The 19,579-nt window shown below is 33.0% G+C and overlaps 2 protein-coding genes across 2 annotated transcripts in view; both read right to left on the minus strand.

Moving 5' to 3' along the window:
• Positions 1-19,579, minus strand: part of Abp1 (Actin binding protein 1) — a 175,582-nt gene that overhangs the window by 148,205 nt on the left and 7,798 nt on the right. The gene's annotated exons all lie outside the window — the stretch shown is intronic.
• The window catches only part of LOC149484242 (uncharacterized), a 203,033-nt gene that overhangs the window by 32,621 nt on the left and 150,833 nt on the right, over positions 1-19,579 (minus strand). Inside the window, exon 4 of the mRNA XM_089701823.1 lies at positions 6,636-6,759. Within this exon, the coding sequence (XP_089557949.1) occupies positions 6,636-6,759 (124 nt within the window). The remainder of the gene's footprint in view (positions 1-6,635; positions 6,760-19,579) is intronic.

The raw sequence follows: 19,579 nt of genomic DNA on the forward strand, positions 1-19,579 counted from the left end.
TTTAACTAACTGCAAAGATCCTTATTAAAATAGTTGGTTAAAAGATTTTTTTATTTTGGACTCCTAACTTACGAAATTAAAATCCGAACAATGTGAATTTTTTTAGAAATTATAGTCGACAAAATGATTATTTTCACCAAGATATTTGACTTTATTGAATATAATTTATACATATTCCAATAAAAGAATGTCTTACATATAAGATAAAATTTAAAAAATCAACTAAGGTACCTCTATTATTTTTCTACAAATTTTTTTAAAGTACTATAAAACACTGCGCGCGACCCGATTAAAATCAGTCGGCAGCGAGCCTTTCCAGAGAGAGGACATGTTGCTCGGCGCTCTCCGATGGACCTATGCTGTTCATAGTAAAAGGATAGCGCAAGCCGCGATCTATCGTAATAGATCGCGGAGATTTTGACTTGCGTTAAATTGAATATGCCCTCTTAAACAGCAATTTAATTTACATTTAACGTAATTTCCTTACAAAGTTCATTATAAAATCTCCCCTCAATAATCGACGAGCTTTCAATTTCCTCATCAACAAGTAACAACGAATGCAATGACCTACCATAATATACATGGAGTTATAATTGTGTTAAATGTAAGGAAAATAAAAAAGCAAAGCAGGTGTTCACCTACAGGGTGATGCAAAAAGTTCGTCGGTTAAACATTAATTGATACCATAAATCGAACTTGACAGTGCACTGGATGATTTCGCATTTTTTTGCATAATAATCGCTATATGAAAACAAGTAATTTGAATAGACAATATAATTGCGCTTTGTCCAATTAGTTATTATTTATTACTCGATTATAATAACTGTTTTATCTATGTCAATAACACATAGATATTTCTATATAGTTTTATGAAAAAGCGATGAATTCTAAAATTGTAAATTACTTAATTTAGTATCTAAGACATGTCTAGTTAAGCTAGAAACAAAAAATGTAACGTATTTTATTTTTATGTTAGGCGCGAGATTTTTTGCTGTGCAAAATTTGATGGGTATTTACGCGTCACTGACGTGTTAATATTCATAGTTTGTAATTGGTATCAGCATGACATGACGAATAAGATTTCACGCCTGTTTGTAAACCCCATTAAGGCCTATTTTATACATTTTTTACACTTCAAATACGTATGCTATTTTTGTAGTGTATTTCATATTGATTTCATACTTCACTTTTGTTCAGTATTATAAACTAGCTTACCGCCCGCGGCTACGCCCGCTTTGTCTAAAACCTAATAAATTATATACTAAACCTTCCTCTTGAATGAGTGATCTATTTAAAAAAAGCCACATCAAAATCCGTTGCGTAGTTTTAAAGATTTAAGCATACAAAGGGACATAGGGACAGAGAAAGCGACTTTGTTTTATACTATGTTGTAGTGATTTGTAGATTAACTATGTAGGCATTCATATCGTCTAGACTCTAGACTATTTCATAATCAGTAATTTAAGAAATTATTGAAATATATTATTTTTCCATTACTATTATGAAATAACATCTACCTACCAAGGTATAATATGAGACAAGTTGGCGTCTGCGACAGTTCAGAATAATACATGTGAGCAGCCTTTTGAAGGATAGGGGTCGCTTCTGTTACTATTTATTTTTCCTGTATCCCAAGGTTGCCTGGAAGAAATCGCTTTTAAGCGCCAAATTGTACATTAATTTTAAGTTACCTATCGTTTCTATAAATGTTGTTTTTGTGTGCATTGTACAATAAAGTGTTTTCTATTATATTCTACATGTAAAAGTATAGTTAAAGTAATAGAATAAGAATCATAAAAACTAACAAGTATAAAGCTACAAAACTAAGGTTTTGTAGTGTGCAGAATTTACTTAAAAAGTCCCCGTATGTTTCGCATACAGTATCTAGGAAGCAGTATAAATATCACACTTTTTATTCAATCATATTTATTTAAAACAAATAAAATCACCCTGTATAAACCTCACTAGGGGTGTATCGCAACAGGTGGGTATAACCACGCGACATACGCGTGCCCTCCGAATTGTATTCAAGATACATACTAATGCACCGTTTAGTAGAATCCTTGTTAGCATTATCTCTTTTATTAGCATCGAGATAGAATAGGACAGAATGATAGGTAATTCTCTTAATAGAATGCAATGATCGGGTAAATTAAGGATAAAGGCCCCCACGAAGCTTCTATCTTAATTGTAAAGTAATAAAAATAATGAGTATCATTGTTAATGATCATATTAAGTTATTAAAGTTCAGGCATTGTATATTTAATACGTACCGCTATTTAATAATTATGGAAATTAAGTTTTCGCGTATTGCTCTTTGCTTTGTACTTAACTTCAATACTTGTAGAGAGGTAGTTATTTTTCTTTTAAGACTTTCTTTTTATTTTATTAAAATTTTATATTTAGTACTGACAACCAACACGTCGAATGTTGAACCAAGGAATTTCTTACATCCTACAACATGAAAGTAATGAATAATTCGCTATTTTCAAGTAAAAATAAACTAAAAACGAAAAAGCCAACACCCTTGCTATTAAGGTTCACGCGACCGATCCAACGTAATAACGAAATAAATAAAAAGCACTGACCTTTATACGAAGAAATATTACTACAGATATATGTGTATTGTGAATTATTGCTGTTTTACAGGCTGTTTTAAAAGATTACATTGCAGGACGCACGCATCGCACCTGCCTTCGACCACAGACGTCATAAAAATGTATTGTATACGTATATACTGTATACGCTTTCTTGTAAATGCAAATATTTCTTATCTGTATCAATAAAATTAGTTTAAATGAATATGGATATGTTTTATAGATTAGTAGTTAGCTTCTTATGATAGATCTTCGCTATCGTTGGTAGACTTCTTTATACAATGAGCATAAAGTAAAAAAGCTCATAAATATCTCGCTCTAGAAGCAAGTTCGGAACTAGGTACATAGAATAATCAATTTGACACTTTTCCAAAGATATTTGAACCATAGAAAGTAGAAGTAATGCAATAAAAATATCAAAATTGCTCATCAAATACCGGATATAGAAAGTTAATATTTTCAAAAGAAATTATTTGATTATTTAAACGTTATTGACAAATCAAAGGATAATCTTGTTACATTTAAGGTATGATTAAAATATTGTAAATGTGTTAAATTGAATTCTTACCTCTTTTCTATAAATTACGTTTCTTCAAAGTTTTTAAAAATATGGTTGAGTGCTTTCTCATAAGTAAGTATCGATATAATATTTATATTTTTTGGTGTTCCCTCAATTCCGATGCCAACTAATTCATATTAAATATTTAGATCCTGTTTCACTTTACGATATTCCATAATCTAATATATTATTAATGAATCATATAAACAGATAATCATTTCATATATCCATAGAACTTAAACATTTAAAACGCATATAAATATAGTAAGTTTTTAAAGGGCCTAAAAACCGTCTTTATTTTAGCATACAGCTGCGTAACTCCTTATAGGTTCCTTCACCTGTACTTTATAATGGATAGTGCTTAGTTATAATCGTCTCTTACGGTGCATTTATACCAAACGAGTGAATACTCATTCTTACCCCACTATGTCAAATTCTTTTAGTTTAAACAGGCGTAGAGCATTCTTTCGTTGTTCTCAGTGCGTTCGAAAATATTCTATGCAATGTTCTAATACTGAACAACACTGAATACGAGTTTAAAGTTTTCGTTTACACTAAAAGATCACGAAAGAATGCTCTTGCTCTAGCTATATCTCTATGTTCGTTTGATGTAAATTCACCGTTATATAAAGTACAATTATATTGTTGGTGGTTTAGCGTTGAATTCCACAGGTCACCTGTTTGTGTTCGTTTGTGAGACTGCGTTTCATTGTCCTTTTTGTTATGCAATACTTATTTATATTATTATAGTAATATCGTGTCAATAAAGAAGCTTTTCCTTTTTTCCCTATAGCTATTTACAATACGACCGCCTCCTTGGTACAGTGGTTGACGCGTGAGCGTAGAACCGAGGGGTCCTGGGTTCGATTCCCGGTGGAGACGAAGAAAAAAAATGTCTCGGTCTGGCAGGACATTCTGTGTCTGCTGATCACCTACTTGTCCCTAAAGAAAATCGATCAGTGAAACAGATGTATGCATAATGCATCTGCCCCTTACCCCACTAGGGGACATGGGATTTCACTTTATTTACAATATGCATTGTAATGATGTGTGAATTTCGAGTTCAATTAGAACTCTAGTATTGTAAAAAAATACGTTTCACTCTCAAAATTGACGCCTAGTTCCGAGTGTTACTTCTAAATTTAGTGGCTATCAAGTAACAAAACAGAAACAACATCTCAGACGCAGAAATAATTATTGACAAAAAAAAGTTATACGATTCTAAATACTTACCCTTTTCCACATTCATCTTACAGCAATCTATTTCGAATGCACAACATTATACAAAGTATCAACAAGCATATGCACACATTTTTCATTTTTATAATGTAACGAGTCTCAAAATAAATGTGTCACATATATCATCACGGTAACTCCTTAATCCTGACACTGTATTAAATCCATACATATTTCCACAAGGTGTACCTAGAAATAATGATTGCTAGCCAGGTGTGTGTTAATGGTCTGCTCGCGAAAAGAAACAAGAATAAGGTTTATCGACATTCAATTCGGCCGGTTAATGTTAACAGCCGCTCGGATAGGTTTTAATGAGACCAATTGACCACACGCATACGTGAATTCGATTTGCTGGGCAAAATTGTTATGCAGCTGGTGATATGCGTCACATATTGTGATTATTGAGAAATCTGAGTCTGTTTTTATTGATTGAATTCAACTTGATTAATAAATAATATATCTCCTTGAAGTATCGTGCGTAGCCGTAGGGAGAGACAAATATGGCATAGTTTATGTTACTAAGGAATAACGTAAATTCAAACTCAAACATCTTCTTAGTTCTTATATATAAAAATGAATCGCAAAATGTGTTGGTAAGCGCATAACTCGAGAACGGCTGAACCGATTTCGATAATTCTTTTTTTATTATATTCCTTGAAGTGCGAGGATGGTTCTTATGTAGAGAAAACGTAAATATGTACCACGGGCGAAGCCGGGGCGGACCGCTAGTTTATTAATAAAATAGACTCCCGGAGCACTTTTTAGTTTTTAACGTTTTAACGTCAATTACATAATTTGACATTTATCAACTTAACTTGTAGCTTTCGGAATCGGTCTGGTAGTTTTAGAGATTTATACAAAATTCAAACCCACATACCTACATATTAAAAACCACACCTACGATAAGGTACTTTTTGTTAATAACTTGACTAAATACAAAGCAAATTGATTAATAGATAGTTCCAAAATACACCCATATCTGTCAACTCCCAACACCTTTCAAATATCATCTTCATAATTAGAGCCGTCAGGATTATCTCTATCTAACCTTTTCAAACAAATGGGGTGCGCTCAAACGTAATACTGAATTCTTTTAACAAACAACAATTCCTCAAGATAGCGGTATTCCCTATAAATGGTTGTTTCGACGTGTGCGCAGGTGAACTATAACCCTACTACGCTATTTTATACCCTATTGGTCTAGATATAAGGTTGAAAGTTCCAAAATGCATTGTTGCAGATGCGTTGCTATGCACCTGCCAATCTCGGCACGAGCAGGTGATACGTTGTTTATATTTTTTTAACCCCTAGCGAAATAGGGTTGCCGACTTCACATTTTATTTTGTTCTTTTTAGACTTTTTATATTCGAGATATAAGCAATTAAAACGTTCGTATCGTTGAACTGTAGTTGAATATTTCTGAGTTCAAGTTTCCAATGCAATGTATCTACTAATTAGTGTGAAATTATTTTGCACTTGATGTCCGGTAGCTTATATTGTATTATCTGTACTTACTTATAATTAAACATTTTTATTGAATACTTTTTGATTATTAAATTGATCGCAACCCTGTTATTGAACCACCATTATAGCGGGTGGTTTTCAATATTTAAGGGTAGCTAATTAAGCGATCTAATAGCTTTTTATACAGATCCGATGATAGTAATTTTATAGTATTACAGCTATTCTGAAACACATTAAGATGAGACGCAATAGTTTCTCGATAAAACATTTATCGTAAATTAATTTTAAATAAAATTCACCTGTCACAATAAAATCGTGATTACTTTTTTGTTTCAATGTTGTTCACCTGTACATTATTGTACTATGATTGTATTGCCCTTTAAACGTAAATACTTTTATAATTAAAAATGTGAACTACGGATGTTTTGAAATTATCATTAAGGAACAATAAAATTGTTGTATAAACTGTTGCTTCCTGTAAAAATATTTCAGACCAGCCAAGCGCGTGTCGTATACGCGCAAGAGGTTCCGTACCAATACACAAAAATTGGCAAAAAATCTCGTTAATTCTGTAGTCCTCTTTAAATATTTATTTTTCGTTCCATTTGTATGTTGTAAGCTTTTGCTACGGAACTCTATATAAAAGGCAATTGTTAAAAAACTTACCTGAAACCACACTTTATTACAATCAACTTTTAGAAAAACAATAAATAAAGTGTGTTTAAAACTCTTTTAAATTGCGTTCAAGATACTTTAAAAAGTTTCTAAATTAAACTGACCTGTTCACATTTCAGCCAAAACAAGATGGTTGCCCCGGGTCGCCTCATCTCTCCCTCACTCAACTTCTGCTCATCGAGAACTTCGCTGTGACGTCGACCAGATTTCAACCAGACTTCTATTGACCTAGAGAAAAAGGAAAAAGAACTTAATTTTTAAAATTTAATTGACCTGGAGAAAAAGGAAAAAATACAAATAAAACTTTGTTCTTAAAATTAAATACAATGATTGAAAGCTTATTAAATTATTGACTGTAAAGAATCATCGTGACATTGGGATGTTAAGAACTTATTTATATGTACAATTTTATATGTATTGATCAGAGTTGAGTGACCCAAATTGTATTTTAAAATGTTTGAGAAAGGATAGTGTTAGCAGTTAGACAGTTAGGCGGCAGGTCACGACTCAGGTGATTTGTGAATGGAGTTCTTGAGGAGTTTGCGGTTTGCTAATAGATCTTGATGGTTAAGTTTTAAATTAAGGAGGAAAATGTATTGATAGAAATGATTTAGTAGTTTTATAGGAGTGATGATTACAGTTAGTACAAATGTATGCTATTACAAGTTTTTTACGACGTTCCAAAAACGTTCCAATTCGTAGCGTATTTTTTATATATCACTACATAGTATAAAACAAAGTCGCTTTTTCTGTCCCTATGTCTCTATGTATACTTAAATCTTTAAAACTTCGCAACGGATTTTGATGCGGTTTTTTGTAATAGATAGTGAGTCAAGAGGAAAGTTTTAGTAGATATATAATTTATTAGGTTTTAGACAAAGCGGGCGAAGCCGCGTGCGGAATAATATATTGAACATGGAGCAACTAAATTGAATTATACCAATACAAGAAGTTAATCTAAATTCTCTTCCTTGAAATAGAAATAACATTAAAATAATATATTTTCTCTAAGCGGAAATGAAAAAAGTGCTATAATTGACAACTTGTTATTTTTATAGACTTCTTATTATTTATTTTTTAAAGACCTAATGACATTATTTTATGTACTTTTTCCATATAAAGGGCGACCTGCTATGAACCCACGGCAAATGGTCAATAACATTAAATCATTTATTTAAGAAGACCATATAAATATCAATAAACTGTGACTCAATAGCCGGAACTCTTACACTTATGAATCAATTATTGGCTATGTCATCCATCATTTTGATAATCTCTGTCATAGTTTGCGAGTGGGTGGTAGCATTCATTATAATAAAGCTTCTCAAATTAGTATAATGTTCATTTTGATATTTAAAATTAATGAATCGTAGTATATATTGCAAGTATAAGGACTGCATTCCAAGTCAGAGGTCGTGAGTTCGATTCCCACTCAGGGCAAATATTTGTGTGATGGACATAAATATATGCTCTGTCTCTGGGTATTAATTATCTATACAAGTATTTATTTAAAATTATATATGTATGTTTATCAGCCATTTGGTTTCCATAACACAAGCGAAAGCTGAGTATGGGATCAGATCGTGCCGTAAGTATGTGAAAATCGTTCTGAAATATTTTTGTATTAACTAGCTTTCCACCCGCGGCTCCGCCCGCGTTTTCAAACAAAAACCCGCATAGTTCCGTTCCCGTGGGATTTCCGGGATAAAACCTATCCTATGTGTTATTCTGATGTATAAGCTATATTGTGGTAAAGTTTCATTCAAATCCATTCAGAAGTTTTTACGTGAAAGAGTAACAAACATCCATACATCCATACTTACAAACTTTCGCCTTTATAATAGTAGTAGGATTATCTATATAAGTATTTATTTAAAATTATATATGTATGTTTATCAGCCATTTGGTTTCCATAACACAAGCGAAAGCTGAGTATGGGATCAGATCGTGCCGTAAGTATATGAAAATCGTTCTGAAATATTTATTTATGTATTAACTAGCTTTCCACCCGCGGCTTCGCCCGCGTTTTCAAACAAAAACCCGCATAGTTCCGTTCCCGTGGGATTTCCGGGATAAAACCTATCCTATGTGTTATTCTGATGTATAAGCTATATTGTGGTAAAGTTTCATTCAAATCCATTCAGAAGTTTTTACGTGAAAGAGTAACAAACATCCATACATCCATACATCCATACTTACAAACTTTCGCCTTTATAATAGTAGTAGGATTTAACTATTTGTAGATTATAAGTTGTTGAGCTATTATTTTAACTAAAATAACGTTCTTAATAGCAAGTGTCTGCAAATAAAAATTATAATTCGACTGACTATAATGTGATTGTATGATTACATATTTGTTAGTTTTAGAAATAGATTTGCGGTTTGTGGTTTTAATTGAAGTGTTTAGGTAAGGGTTGTTAATCATTTTCAATACGTGTTTGAAATTATTACACACACAAAATGATTGACGTCAACAATTCAATCAAAAAATACCCGTTTACGTATTTTATATACTTACAAAAAGATTAGTCCGGGATACATCGCCCATTTTTGCAAGTGATTACTATCAAGCTAATTTTTCGTGAGTAGCTTTATTTTGATGAGATGCCCAATAATTTCATGTACGAAACTCTCGATTGTGGTAGCTTACAGAGGTAACAAGGATAAAAATTTTTGATTTGACGGTTCTCAAATATTTATTACGCAATTTGTAGGACAATATGTCTGTTGAATTATATAAGTATTAAATAAGTGAAAATAAAAAAATCAGCTGGTTAGTAATCATTTATGATGACTTCGTTATCGATACACATTGGAAAGGGGGACTCTTTGATCAAACCATAGATTTTGTAGGACAAATATTTTTTCGAATAATTTAGATAATTATCTTGAGATTGAACAAAAAAAAACATTCAGTTAGTAATTAATATTTGTGAACCATCAAATCAAAATATTTTATCCTTGTTTCCTCTGGTAGCTACCACAATCGAGAGTTTCGTACATGAAATTATTGGGCATCTCATCAAAATAAAGCTACTCACGAAAAATTAGCTTGATAGTAATCACTCGCAAAAATGGGCGATGTATCCCGGACTAGATAGCATATCTTTGATATAATCTATCATTACTTAAAACCCCTCTTATACGCACTTATTACCAAACTCCCAGCTTGGGTCATATAATTTTTCTTAAAACTTAAAGTGGTTAGATTAGACGAATACATGAAGGCATTCTGTTCGGTTTCCATTGAAGTGGGCACTTAAACAGTCGTAAACCACCATACCATGTTATTGTGATCTTTATCAGAGATGTTTTACTGTCCTTAGTGTATCCTAGCAACTAGTTGTTTGTTATGTTATTGTACATACGTTCATACTTATTTATACATATAAGTACTTACTTATGTAAGGTAAGGTACTCGTAATACCGTTGGGTAATACTTAGGAAATTTAGGAAATAAAATGTCATATCTTTGAGTTTTTGAGACGTTCTTTCAATGATTTCGATTAGATATATCTGGATACCTGCAATAGCCAGCAATAATTAAATAACTATCAAATTAATATTTTGTGCTATTAAAATAACGTTTATGAATCCCGTTAACGAAAATTAATTCAGTACACATTAGATTACAATATTGCAAATTGCAATGTAAACAATAACTAAGTTGCATTTTCATAAAGTTGAAACTGTATAATAAGTAATACTAGCTTTCCGCCCGCGGCTTCGCCCGCTTTGCCTAAAACATAATAAATTATATACTAAAACCTTCCTCTTGAATCACTCTCTCTATTAAAAAAAACCGCATCAAAATCCGTTGCGTAGTTTTAAAGATTTAAGCATACATATTAGGGACATAGGGACAGAGAAAGCGACTTTGTTTTATACTATATAGTGATGATGTGTATAGTTATAAGGTTCGAAGTGTTTACAATTTACATGAAGCAAAATCAACATAACAACGCGGTCTACCGCGCACTGTTTCACGATTAAACACCGCTCCAATCCGACTTAAAAATAAATCAATAACCAATAACACAGGTAAAAAAAACTGAGTGCTTAATAGACCAGTGTCCACGGCTAGACATGATTTAGAAAAAAAAAATAGTGAGCAACAGGTGCGGGGCGTTGACCTCGCTTACATCAGCGCGGGAAAAAATGGCGTATTAAAATCTCAGTTGTCAATTTCCTTATTATGTTTCGTTTTTTCGCGGCTTTGTTTATTTTTATTTGAGCTGAATAGAAGAATTTGACACAGGTGTGTCGCGATTGTATTTTTTAATGTTATTTAGTTTTCCTCTTAGAAATAATGTTATAAAAAATATGTACTTTTCGCGAGTCGACAATGGACAAAAGAGATACGATCACACTCAAGGACTTCAAAGATTTAGTTGTATGTGCCACAATTACTGTAATAGGCCTTTATACTTTATGGGTGTGTATAAACGTACCACCTAACTACCTTACTTTGTGATCCTTTATACAATTTAGCGTGGAATATGTTACCAAATACCAAGTAAATTTAAAATAATTCATACAGATAACATCAGAAATAAAACTTTACATGTTACTGTGGTTTAAATTAGTACCTACGTTATTTTAATCTATTTTAATCAATTCTAAGTTGATTAGCTAATAAATTCCTTAGCTAATAAAACCTTTTTTTCGCACATACAAAAAGCCTACATTTAAACTCGAATCCACCGTTCACATGAACAACGTAAGTGTATTTGTATTCAAAATATAATTACCATTAGGGTTATCGTACAATTGCCTCGATGGAATGAAGTCATTCTCTGCCTAATGAACAGTTTCCTGTCTTAATCAATGACTCGACCGCGATATCTCGACATTTCGAGGGCCAAAAAAAATTTATTAATCGCCTTGCGAAAAAGTGAACATGTGTTCTTAGAAATTGTCTTTTTTATAAAGGGCGCTTGCTTTGTCGTTTAACAATGCTACATACATCCGTTTGTAAGTTTGTAACCTATTGAAGAAATAGTCCTATTTCCTGAGTTCTTAAACTTGTAGAAATGATGCTAAAACGGTAAAAGTAATACATATAAGGGACAATTTAGTACCTTGCTTTACTCCCATCGGGGTTTTATAAGTTTAACGTTTATCTGTATATGTTATGGATTGTTAGATCTGTATTTTTTTTATAAAATATGTGTAATGTATGTTAAAGGGTTTTAATAAAGACTACGATCTATGCCAAAAAGTTTTTTGTCAAGATTTATTGATATTTGAAGCTTTCAGAATTTGAGAGAAGTAAATTATTCCTTTTTACTTATTCCGTTACGCAGCTTACGCTTGCGCGGGACTTTTGAGTATCTTAATAATGTAATTTGAATACAACCTTAGAAATTAAAACAAACAAGACAGAATCACGTTCTACTTTTACTTTTAGAACCAAAATACAAAGCCGAGAAACTAAAACGGTAGTCACGAATAAATGTCTATTTTTAGCTCACTTTAAGGTAAATTAATAGTACAAAGGGGCATCCGGCCATAGGTTTTTACGCTTTGGAATGCCGAATTTCAAAATGTGTCAACAATTGAGCCCTTATTATCATCGTTTAAAGCACAAAATGCATTGGCAGCCCTGTTGCTAGGGCCCTAAATTTTACTGTTTACAAGTGGATTTTCAATTTAACTAAGTTTTGGAGGCATCGGTAGTCATGGTGACTCGTAAATGTGTGATCTTTTTCAATGCGATGACGCTTCTTTTCGTGGTAATTACTTCGTGAAAGCAAACAAATCAGTTTAAAATGAGGCGCAAATAATTGAGACATGTACATTTTGTGCTTGAAGATTAAGTATATCATAACTATTATTTGTACTGTGTAATTAGTAATCTCTAAAGAAATCTGTAATGTATGTAGTTAGAGTATAACCCTATTTATTATTATATATTTTACTATTTATTAATTCATAGTGGGTGTCATACGTATATAAGAAGGTATCCTCCACCTACTGCAATGAATAATCATACGTCTACCGTAGTTTTGCTATTGCAATCATTACATATACATATCTCGATGATTGCAAATTGCAATGCAGTTTTAATAATTTTTCATCGCGACACGTGCAGTGGACTGTGGAACAGAGGTAAAAGGCGTTAGAATTAATAAGTCGAATTTCGGCTACTATACAAAATTAGTTATATAAAAAACATGTTTATTTTTTTATGTTTCCAAAATAAGTATTTTTCAATAGATACACGTGGTCTACAATTGTAGTCCCTTAACAGTTCATTCGCCTATAATGACAAATGGATAAAAAATTGAGCGTACATATAATTAAGTAGCAAAAACTGTCGTCCATAGTAATCGTTAGTTATTTTTTATAATGAAATTAATCGGTAGTTATGTGTCACCATAGTTAATTATTCTTCGATATTACCTACTTTAGTAACTGTAAAGTTATTTTTAAAGTTTTCGTAGTGTGGGTTTTTTGGGTTTAATTATGGTACTGCTTGATAAAAATTTTTTTACTAAAATAAAGTAAAATAGTTACTTGACTTAGGTTTTTTTTATCAGAGATAAGAATAATTTTATTCATTGTTTTAATTTTTATCACTTATAATACCACAAGAGCTTCAAAATTATCGGGTATTTTCCGATAGGTTCGTTGCAAACAAATGAAGGAGTCAAGTTTTTAGTCAAGGTTAAAAAATTTTCCTGAAAAACTTGACGACTTTATTTGTTTGCAGGGAACCTTGAGGGAAATGCCAGATAATTTTGAAGCTCGTGTGGTTTTCAGGAGATTATTTTTCCGTCCCAAATGTCGGCCAATAATTTCACAATTGAATTGAACCTGTCAGTTTGACGTCAACGACCAAAGAAAATTTTCAAAAAATTATCAGTATAATCAGTGTTGCCAAATCAGCTCTTTTAGAGCTAAATTTGGCTCTATTTATCAATTATCAGCTCTAAAAAAAACCATTTAGCTCCTTAGCTTCTTTTTACGACTATTCTAGCTCTTTTTCAGTTTGCCATACGACGGTAGCTTTTTGGCTTCAAATCCACAATCCACACACGAAGTGAAGGTTTATTATTATTGAACGCAGCCATTTCGTATTGTACACGTATTGTACCAAACCATAGATCATATAGAGATTTTCCCCGCCCGCCCGAGGGAATTCCCCCACATTCGCCGTACACGATTTCTTTCTTGCGCTTTCATTACAAATGGTATTCATTCATCTTACGTATGTGGAAACTGGAAAGTTTAGTCATTTGAGAGATTAGTGTTTGTTTTGTGATAAAGTTAAGTTTGTTATATGAAAGTGACTGAAGTGAAGACTTTATTGTGAAAATTATGTCCTGTAGTAAACCATACACCCAGAAATTCCGCCAGGAATGGCTCTCTGAGCCCGATTTTCAGGGCTGGTTAAAAGAAGTCAGCAATGATAATACAAAAGCCTTCTGCAGTTATTGTCGATGCGAAATAAACGCAAAAAAAATGACTTAATTAATCACATAAAGCGCAAAAAACAATGGCTTCATACAACAAGGCTGCAGCAGGCCCAAGTGGAAGTTCCTTGGTGATTGATTTTCACGATGATGACAACATATATTACTTATGGTCAGATGAAGATTAATCATACCTAGTGCCCTAGTGCTATTATTAAGAACAATGTTTTTTATTGATTAAAATATAATAAGTTCGAATGGTTTTATTTAGCTCTCTTTAGCTGATAAAGTTAGCTCTTTTTCAGCTCTTTTTTGGCACAACACTAGCTCTAAGCTTGACTACCAAGTTGGCAACACTGTATAATACCATGTAGGTTGTACCACGTGACGTCGACTGGTGCAATTCTATTGGTCGATATTTGGGTCGGAAAAATAATCAAACGTAAACTATGCAATAAAATAGCACATTTCTAAACATTTTGACATTCTGTAGTTTATTGAACCATCAGTTAAAAAAAAAATAAAACAAACAGTTCTTAGAATTAGCTTAATTAAAACATTAGCGAACAAACCTAGAAAAAATCTTCAAACGTCTTGTATTACAGCAGTCATTCCATGATATATGTCGCTAATGATAGACCCATTCAGAGATATAATGTTTAATAATTAATTGAGCATCGAAACGATCCATGGGGCTTCATTATTATTTTAAAAGATTTGTCACCGAAATAAGTGTGCGTTTCCACTGTAGTGAGGTACTGTTGTCTAGGATGACTTTTATTAACAACTAGCGGTCCGCCCCGGCTCGCCCGTGGTACATGTTTACGTTTTCTCTACATAAAAACCATCCTCGTACTTCAAGGAATATAATAAAAAAAGAATTATCGAAATCGGTTAAGCCGTTCTCGAGTTATGCGCTTACCAACACATTTTGCGATTCATTTTTATATATAAGAAGATAAGTTTAATTATCGTTTTTGGTGATTTTGTGATATGTATTGTTATAGATAAACGTAATGACAATAAAGCTTATACACATAGTACGAAACTCTGTGGCGAAGCTTAGATAATTGTTATTATAGTAGAATTTCTAATATTTTATGACTCTAATTCAATAATTCGTTCATAGAAGAAATTTTTCGATATTGCAAACATCCCGAAGATTATTACCTAACAATATTCATTATCTAAAAAGGATAAGAAACATACATTTAATCATCAAATGTGGATACAAGCACGCTGCAAGGCTACACCATAACATTTCACCGTTTATTTCTTCAATAAAAAAGAAACAATTCATATTATATACGAGATTTCAAGAATCTTACTAATCCATATATTCATATAATGTCACAAGTTCTAATTCCACATCAAAAAACCTTACAAATTGAAGACTAAAAACCTGAACTAGCTGTTGCTAGTTCTCGTTATTACAAAAACCGTGTCGTCCAACAGTGGACACGATCACTTATCCGTCACATATGTTCACAGCATGTGACAATAGCGCAGGTGGCATCCACATCCACATACATCTATAATTACCGATAACTAGCCTGTTGGTCCGATATATTCGGCCATTCAATGCCTTGTGAATCTGTGAATGGTTTGCATGTGTGCGAATTGCGTGTGTGTGTATGTTCTAATGAAGAATGTTACTAGGTATGCCAAATCCCTTGAAATTGTGTCTCAGTAAAGCCTGTATGTATACAAATACACTAGTTTTTGTCGTATTCAAAAATACCAAGTAGTTTTGATTTCATACGCATTCAAAGTTTCGAAAAATATCGAGTCCCGCTAAAGTCACGTGACCGCTTGTGACGTCACGTCACAACGCGCCGCGCGGCCGCGCTCCCGCGCTTAGTATCAAGTCGGCAGCGCTGTAGTAGGTGTTATACTTAGCTTGCGCAGTATTTTGATGGGTTTTCGTCCGCGAATTTCGTTAATAGTCCAATAATAGTAATTATTATTCTAAAATAACAGTCATGCCAAAGTTTCATCTTTATTTAATAGTTTCTCAAAATATTCTATACGATTGCGTTTTTGCACTGCTGATCTCTGAGGTTTATCTTCATTTTCCTGCTGACATTTGAATTTGTGTGGAACTATACCCTGTTTTTGTTTAATTCTTCCCCGACCAACTTATATTTTAGTATAGTTGTCCATATCATTCTCAACTTAAAACAAGAAAAAATCTTACTAGCCATCTACCTATACTAGCCCATACGAGCAGAGCAGAAGCACAGTCTAGTATATATTAAAACTTGTATAGAAAACAAAGGATAACGCAAAACAGCTGCAATGTTCTTAAAATATTTTTTATTTTATTTTCTTTATTGGAAAACATACCGAGACAAAGACAGAGATATATAAAACAAAAAAAAAATCTTATTAACTAAAAATACATGAAAATGCCTCCTTATAGTGATTTCACTGTGAACATATAATATTATTTTTGCCAACACCCAGCAGTAGGAAAGACAAGGAAAAAACCACAAAAGACAATCGTTGATTAATATTTTCATGCGTACATAAAGACGGAGGTAAATAGGTCTACGTATTTGCAAAATCTTTACATATTAACATTCTTATATGTTCAATAGCAATTTTTTTACATTCATTTTGTAAGACGAAGAGGAACAAGAAAACATATCAAGATCATTCATATAGGTATTATAAAAACTAGACATTCTGTGAAGAGGCACATGAAGACCCATATTGGTTCTGGCGGTTGGTATATGAAATAAGTCTTTTGAGCGTGTTGATCTGGATGGGATGCGATAATTTATTAAGCTAAGAAGTTCTGAACAGGCTATTTCTCCTACGCAGATTTGTAATATGTTATTATAATATGTAGTACTATGTAAGAACACGGAAAATTCTGACAGCAAAGGTTTTACTTTACACCTCTGACCATTTTTTGTTTACGTCCTTTGCAACTATAAAAAACAACTTATCCGGCGAATTGGTAGTTGTATTTTTACATTTAGGAACAGCACATCATTTTCTGGTATTTGGATTGGACATTTTTAAAAGTATTTAATTATAATTTCGACGTCACGGGCGCGCTATCGCTAGCGGACTGAGTGAGCCAGATTGAGCGTGTTGTGGTGTGACGTCACACCATCACCGGGCGTTTACAACTTGTTTTACTTCTAAATCGGAAACTAATTGACGTATCGAAGTAATTTTTTCACTAGTATTTTTTATTTTTGACAGAGAATATGGAGTGCTAATAATCAAAATTAGTGAACATTCTCCATTCAACAGTATGACGTGTTTGTGTACAGTAATATAGAATGCGAATTCTGCTTTATTGTAAGAGAATATATGATAGGATTATATAAAGGTAAGGGTCGATTTCTAAGAGGAGAGCTTTATACAAAATGTTTACTACAGCGTTTACGTCGAAGAATACATGACATCTTGTAGGTAGTCTATGTAGAGGATGGAGTCCCTTTACCAGTAATATGGTACCAACGACAAAAAGCTTTATTTGTTCTGATGAAACAGCACATAACAGGACATTATGTCTTATTTTTATGGTAAGATATTTTTATGAATACCACCACTTAAAAGACGCTTGTATTCTCTTACATATTCACATCCAGACCTATCAAGATCTTCGTTTACAAAAAGCTTTAATAAGTTCCGAACTTATAAGCTGACCAGTCGATATTAACCGTTCACCACACAATAATATCGGTTACATCTCAAGACATAATGGGTACTTTCATCCCAAGCATCTCCGGGCGGACAAACGCGCGAAACAAGCGTAAAACATTCAAATACCTTTACGCTCATTACCAATGACATGATCAGACAGCCGTAAAATCGATCCTTGCTTACTGTACAACACATTGCACCGTTTACAATATAACATCACGCTATTTTCACCTTTAACACTATGTCATAAGCAACAGAATAGCGTAGCGCTTTTTGTCCTTAACCCCATCGATGCGTCGCTATCGGTCTAGTATATCATCTTTTGTGCTTTTATGGCGTCGAATTAAAATTACGTCACAATTAAATGTATGTAATCGATTAAAAGATTGAATTCCGCATCCCGAAGTTCCTTTCGAATAGTTTGTACTAAACGTTTTCTGGCGTAAAGGATTGTGATTATTTGATACAGGCGATCCAAACATGAGAAATTGTTTCTGTTTTTATTACTAACAGTAGGTATATCGGATGAAATAAACGAACGTAAATCCTATTTACCCTATTAACATACTTGGAAAAGCTAGAAGTAAAAACTCAATTGAATATGCTGAATGAAATGAATAAAGTTCATAGTTATATAAAGATTAAACAAATTCCTCTAAGTCTAACCACTATCAAGAAAACCCACAACTGCGTTTAACCTGATACGTACTTGGTCGTTAATGTTGTCATTCGTGTTTTTTCAAAACCATAGAGTTCAAAAAGCAGTCAAGCCGAAACTTAGCTAGTTTGAACTGATCAAACGCGACAATAACGTCCATAAAAGATAATTTACAACCTATATTTCAAAGGACGCAGACCACGCAAAATATAAGTTATTACTGTGACATTATACATTGCTCTCATATCCCATAACATTCGCTGTATGACATTTAAAATAACCCATAACCGTGGTTCGATCAATTAAAATTTATTACCATCTATCGTTGGCTCAATAACATGACAAAGGTGGACCTAGGGTACTACTTAGGTTATTGTCCTGCGAAAGATTATTAAATTACCATTTTATGCCTTCAACGTTTAACCTCTCTGAGTTTGCTCGCTAATCGATGTACGAGTACCTAACGTATGTGACAATAGCGCGCGCATCTGATTTTTGAAATCTTAACGTAGGTAGGTATTCAATGCTCAATGAATTTAACATTGCAATTTTACGAGAGCGTAGAGTTACAATACAATCATTGTTTGGAAAGAGTGGCAAAACTATAGATAAAAATAAACATCTATTCATTCAAGTAGGCAGCTTTCAAAAGCACCAATTAGGTTCCTATCACCGGAAGGCAGTTTCTACAATGAAGAATAGACAACAAACTCTAGTAGTTGTTGTTTTTTTAAACAGCACGAGACCCACCTCGTAATCAAACTTTTTGTATTGTTTCCCCGTTTGAAAAATGATTAAAAATACTTTATACAACGTGGAACAAATAATTTACTTTTTGCCATCGAAAAAACTTTGATTATCTACCAAAATACAATCCAATTAAGGTTTTTAATAATAATGAAGGTTTCAGTGTTCCCGTTTAGAAAACATAAAAAATCGTTAATAACGAAGAAAAATATTAAAGGTTATCCGGGGCCGTCTAATTGACGCCTCGCAGAAATTTACACGAGCTGTTAAGACGTAATTACATTTTAACACGAAAACGCTTAACAAGAAAATATTGCAACTTCAAAATTGGCCCCATCCATCACGGCGCGGTGTAAAAACAGGTAAAAACGCTTAATCTATGACAAGTGTAGTCCTTTCACTTGCCCGCATGCGTTCAGTTTCAATTACCTCTCGCCTTGAAGGAAACCTGGGAGGGAGCGGGAGGGGAATAGATATCTGCATACACAGGAAAGAGCGAGGGATACAAACAAATCGTGGGGTCGTAAAAACCATGCCATATGTCGTACGACAGATGGCCCAG

This window comes from Colias philodice, chromosome 12, assembly GCF_061535455.1.
Source record: "Colias philodice isolate Cphi_HAF_F1 chromosome 12, ilColPhil1 Martin Lab GWU primary, whole genome shotgun sequence".
Lineage (NCBI taxonomy): Eukaryota > Metazoa > Arthropoda > Insecta > Lepidoptera > Pieridae > Colias > Colias philodice.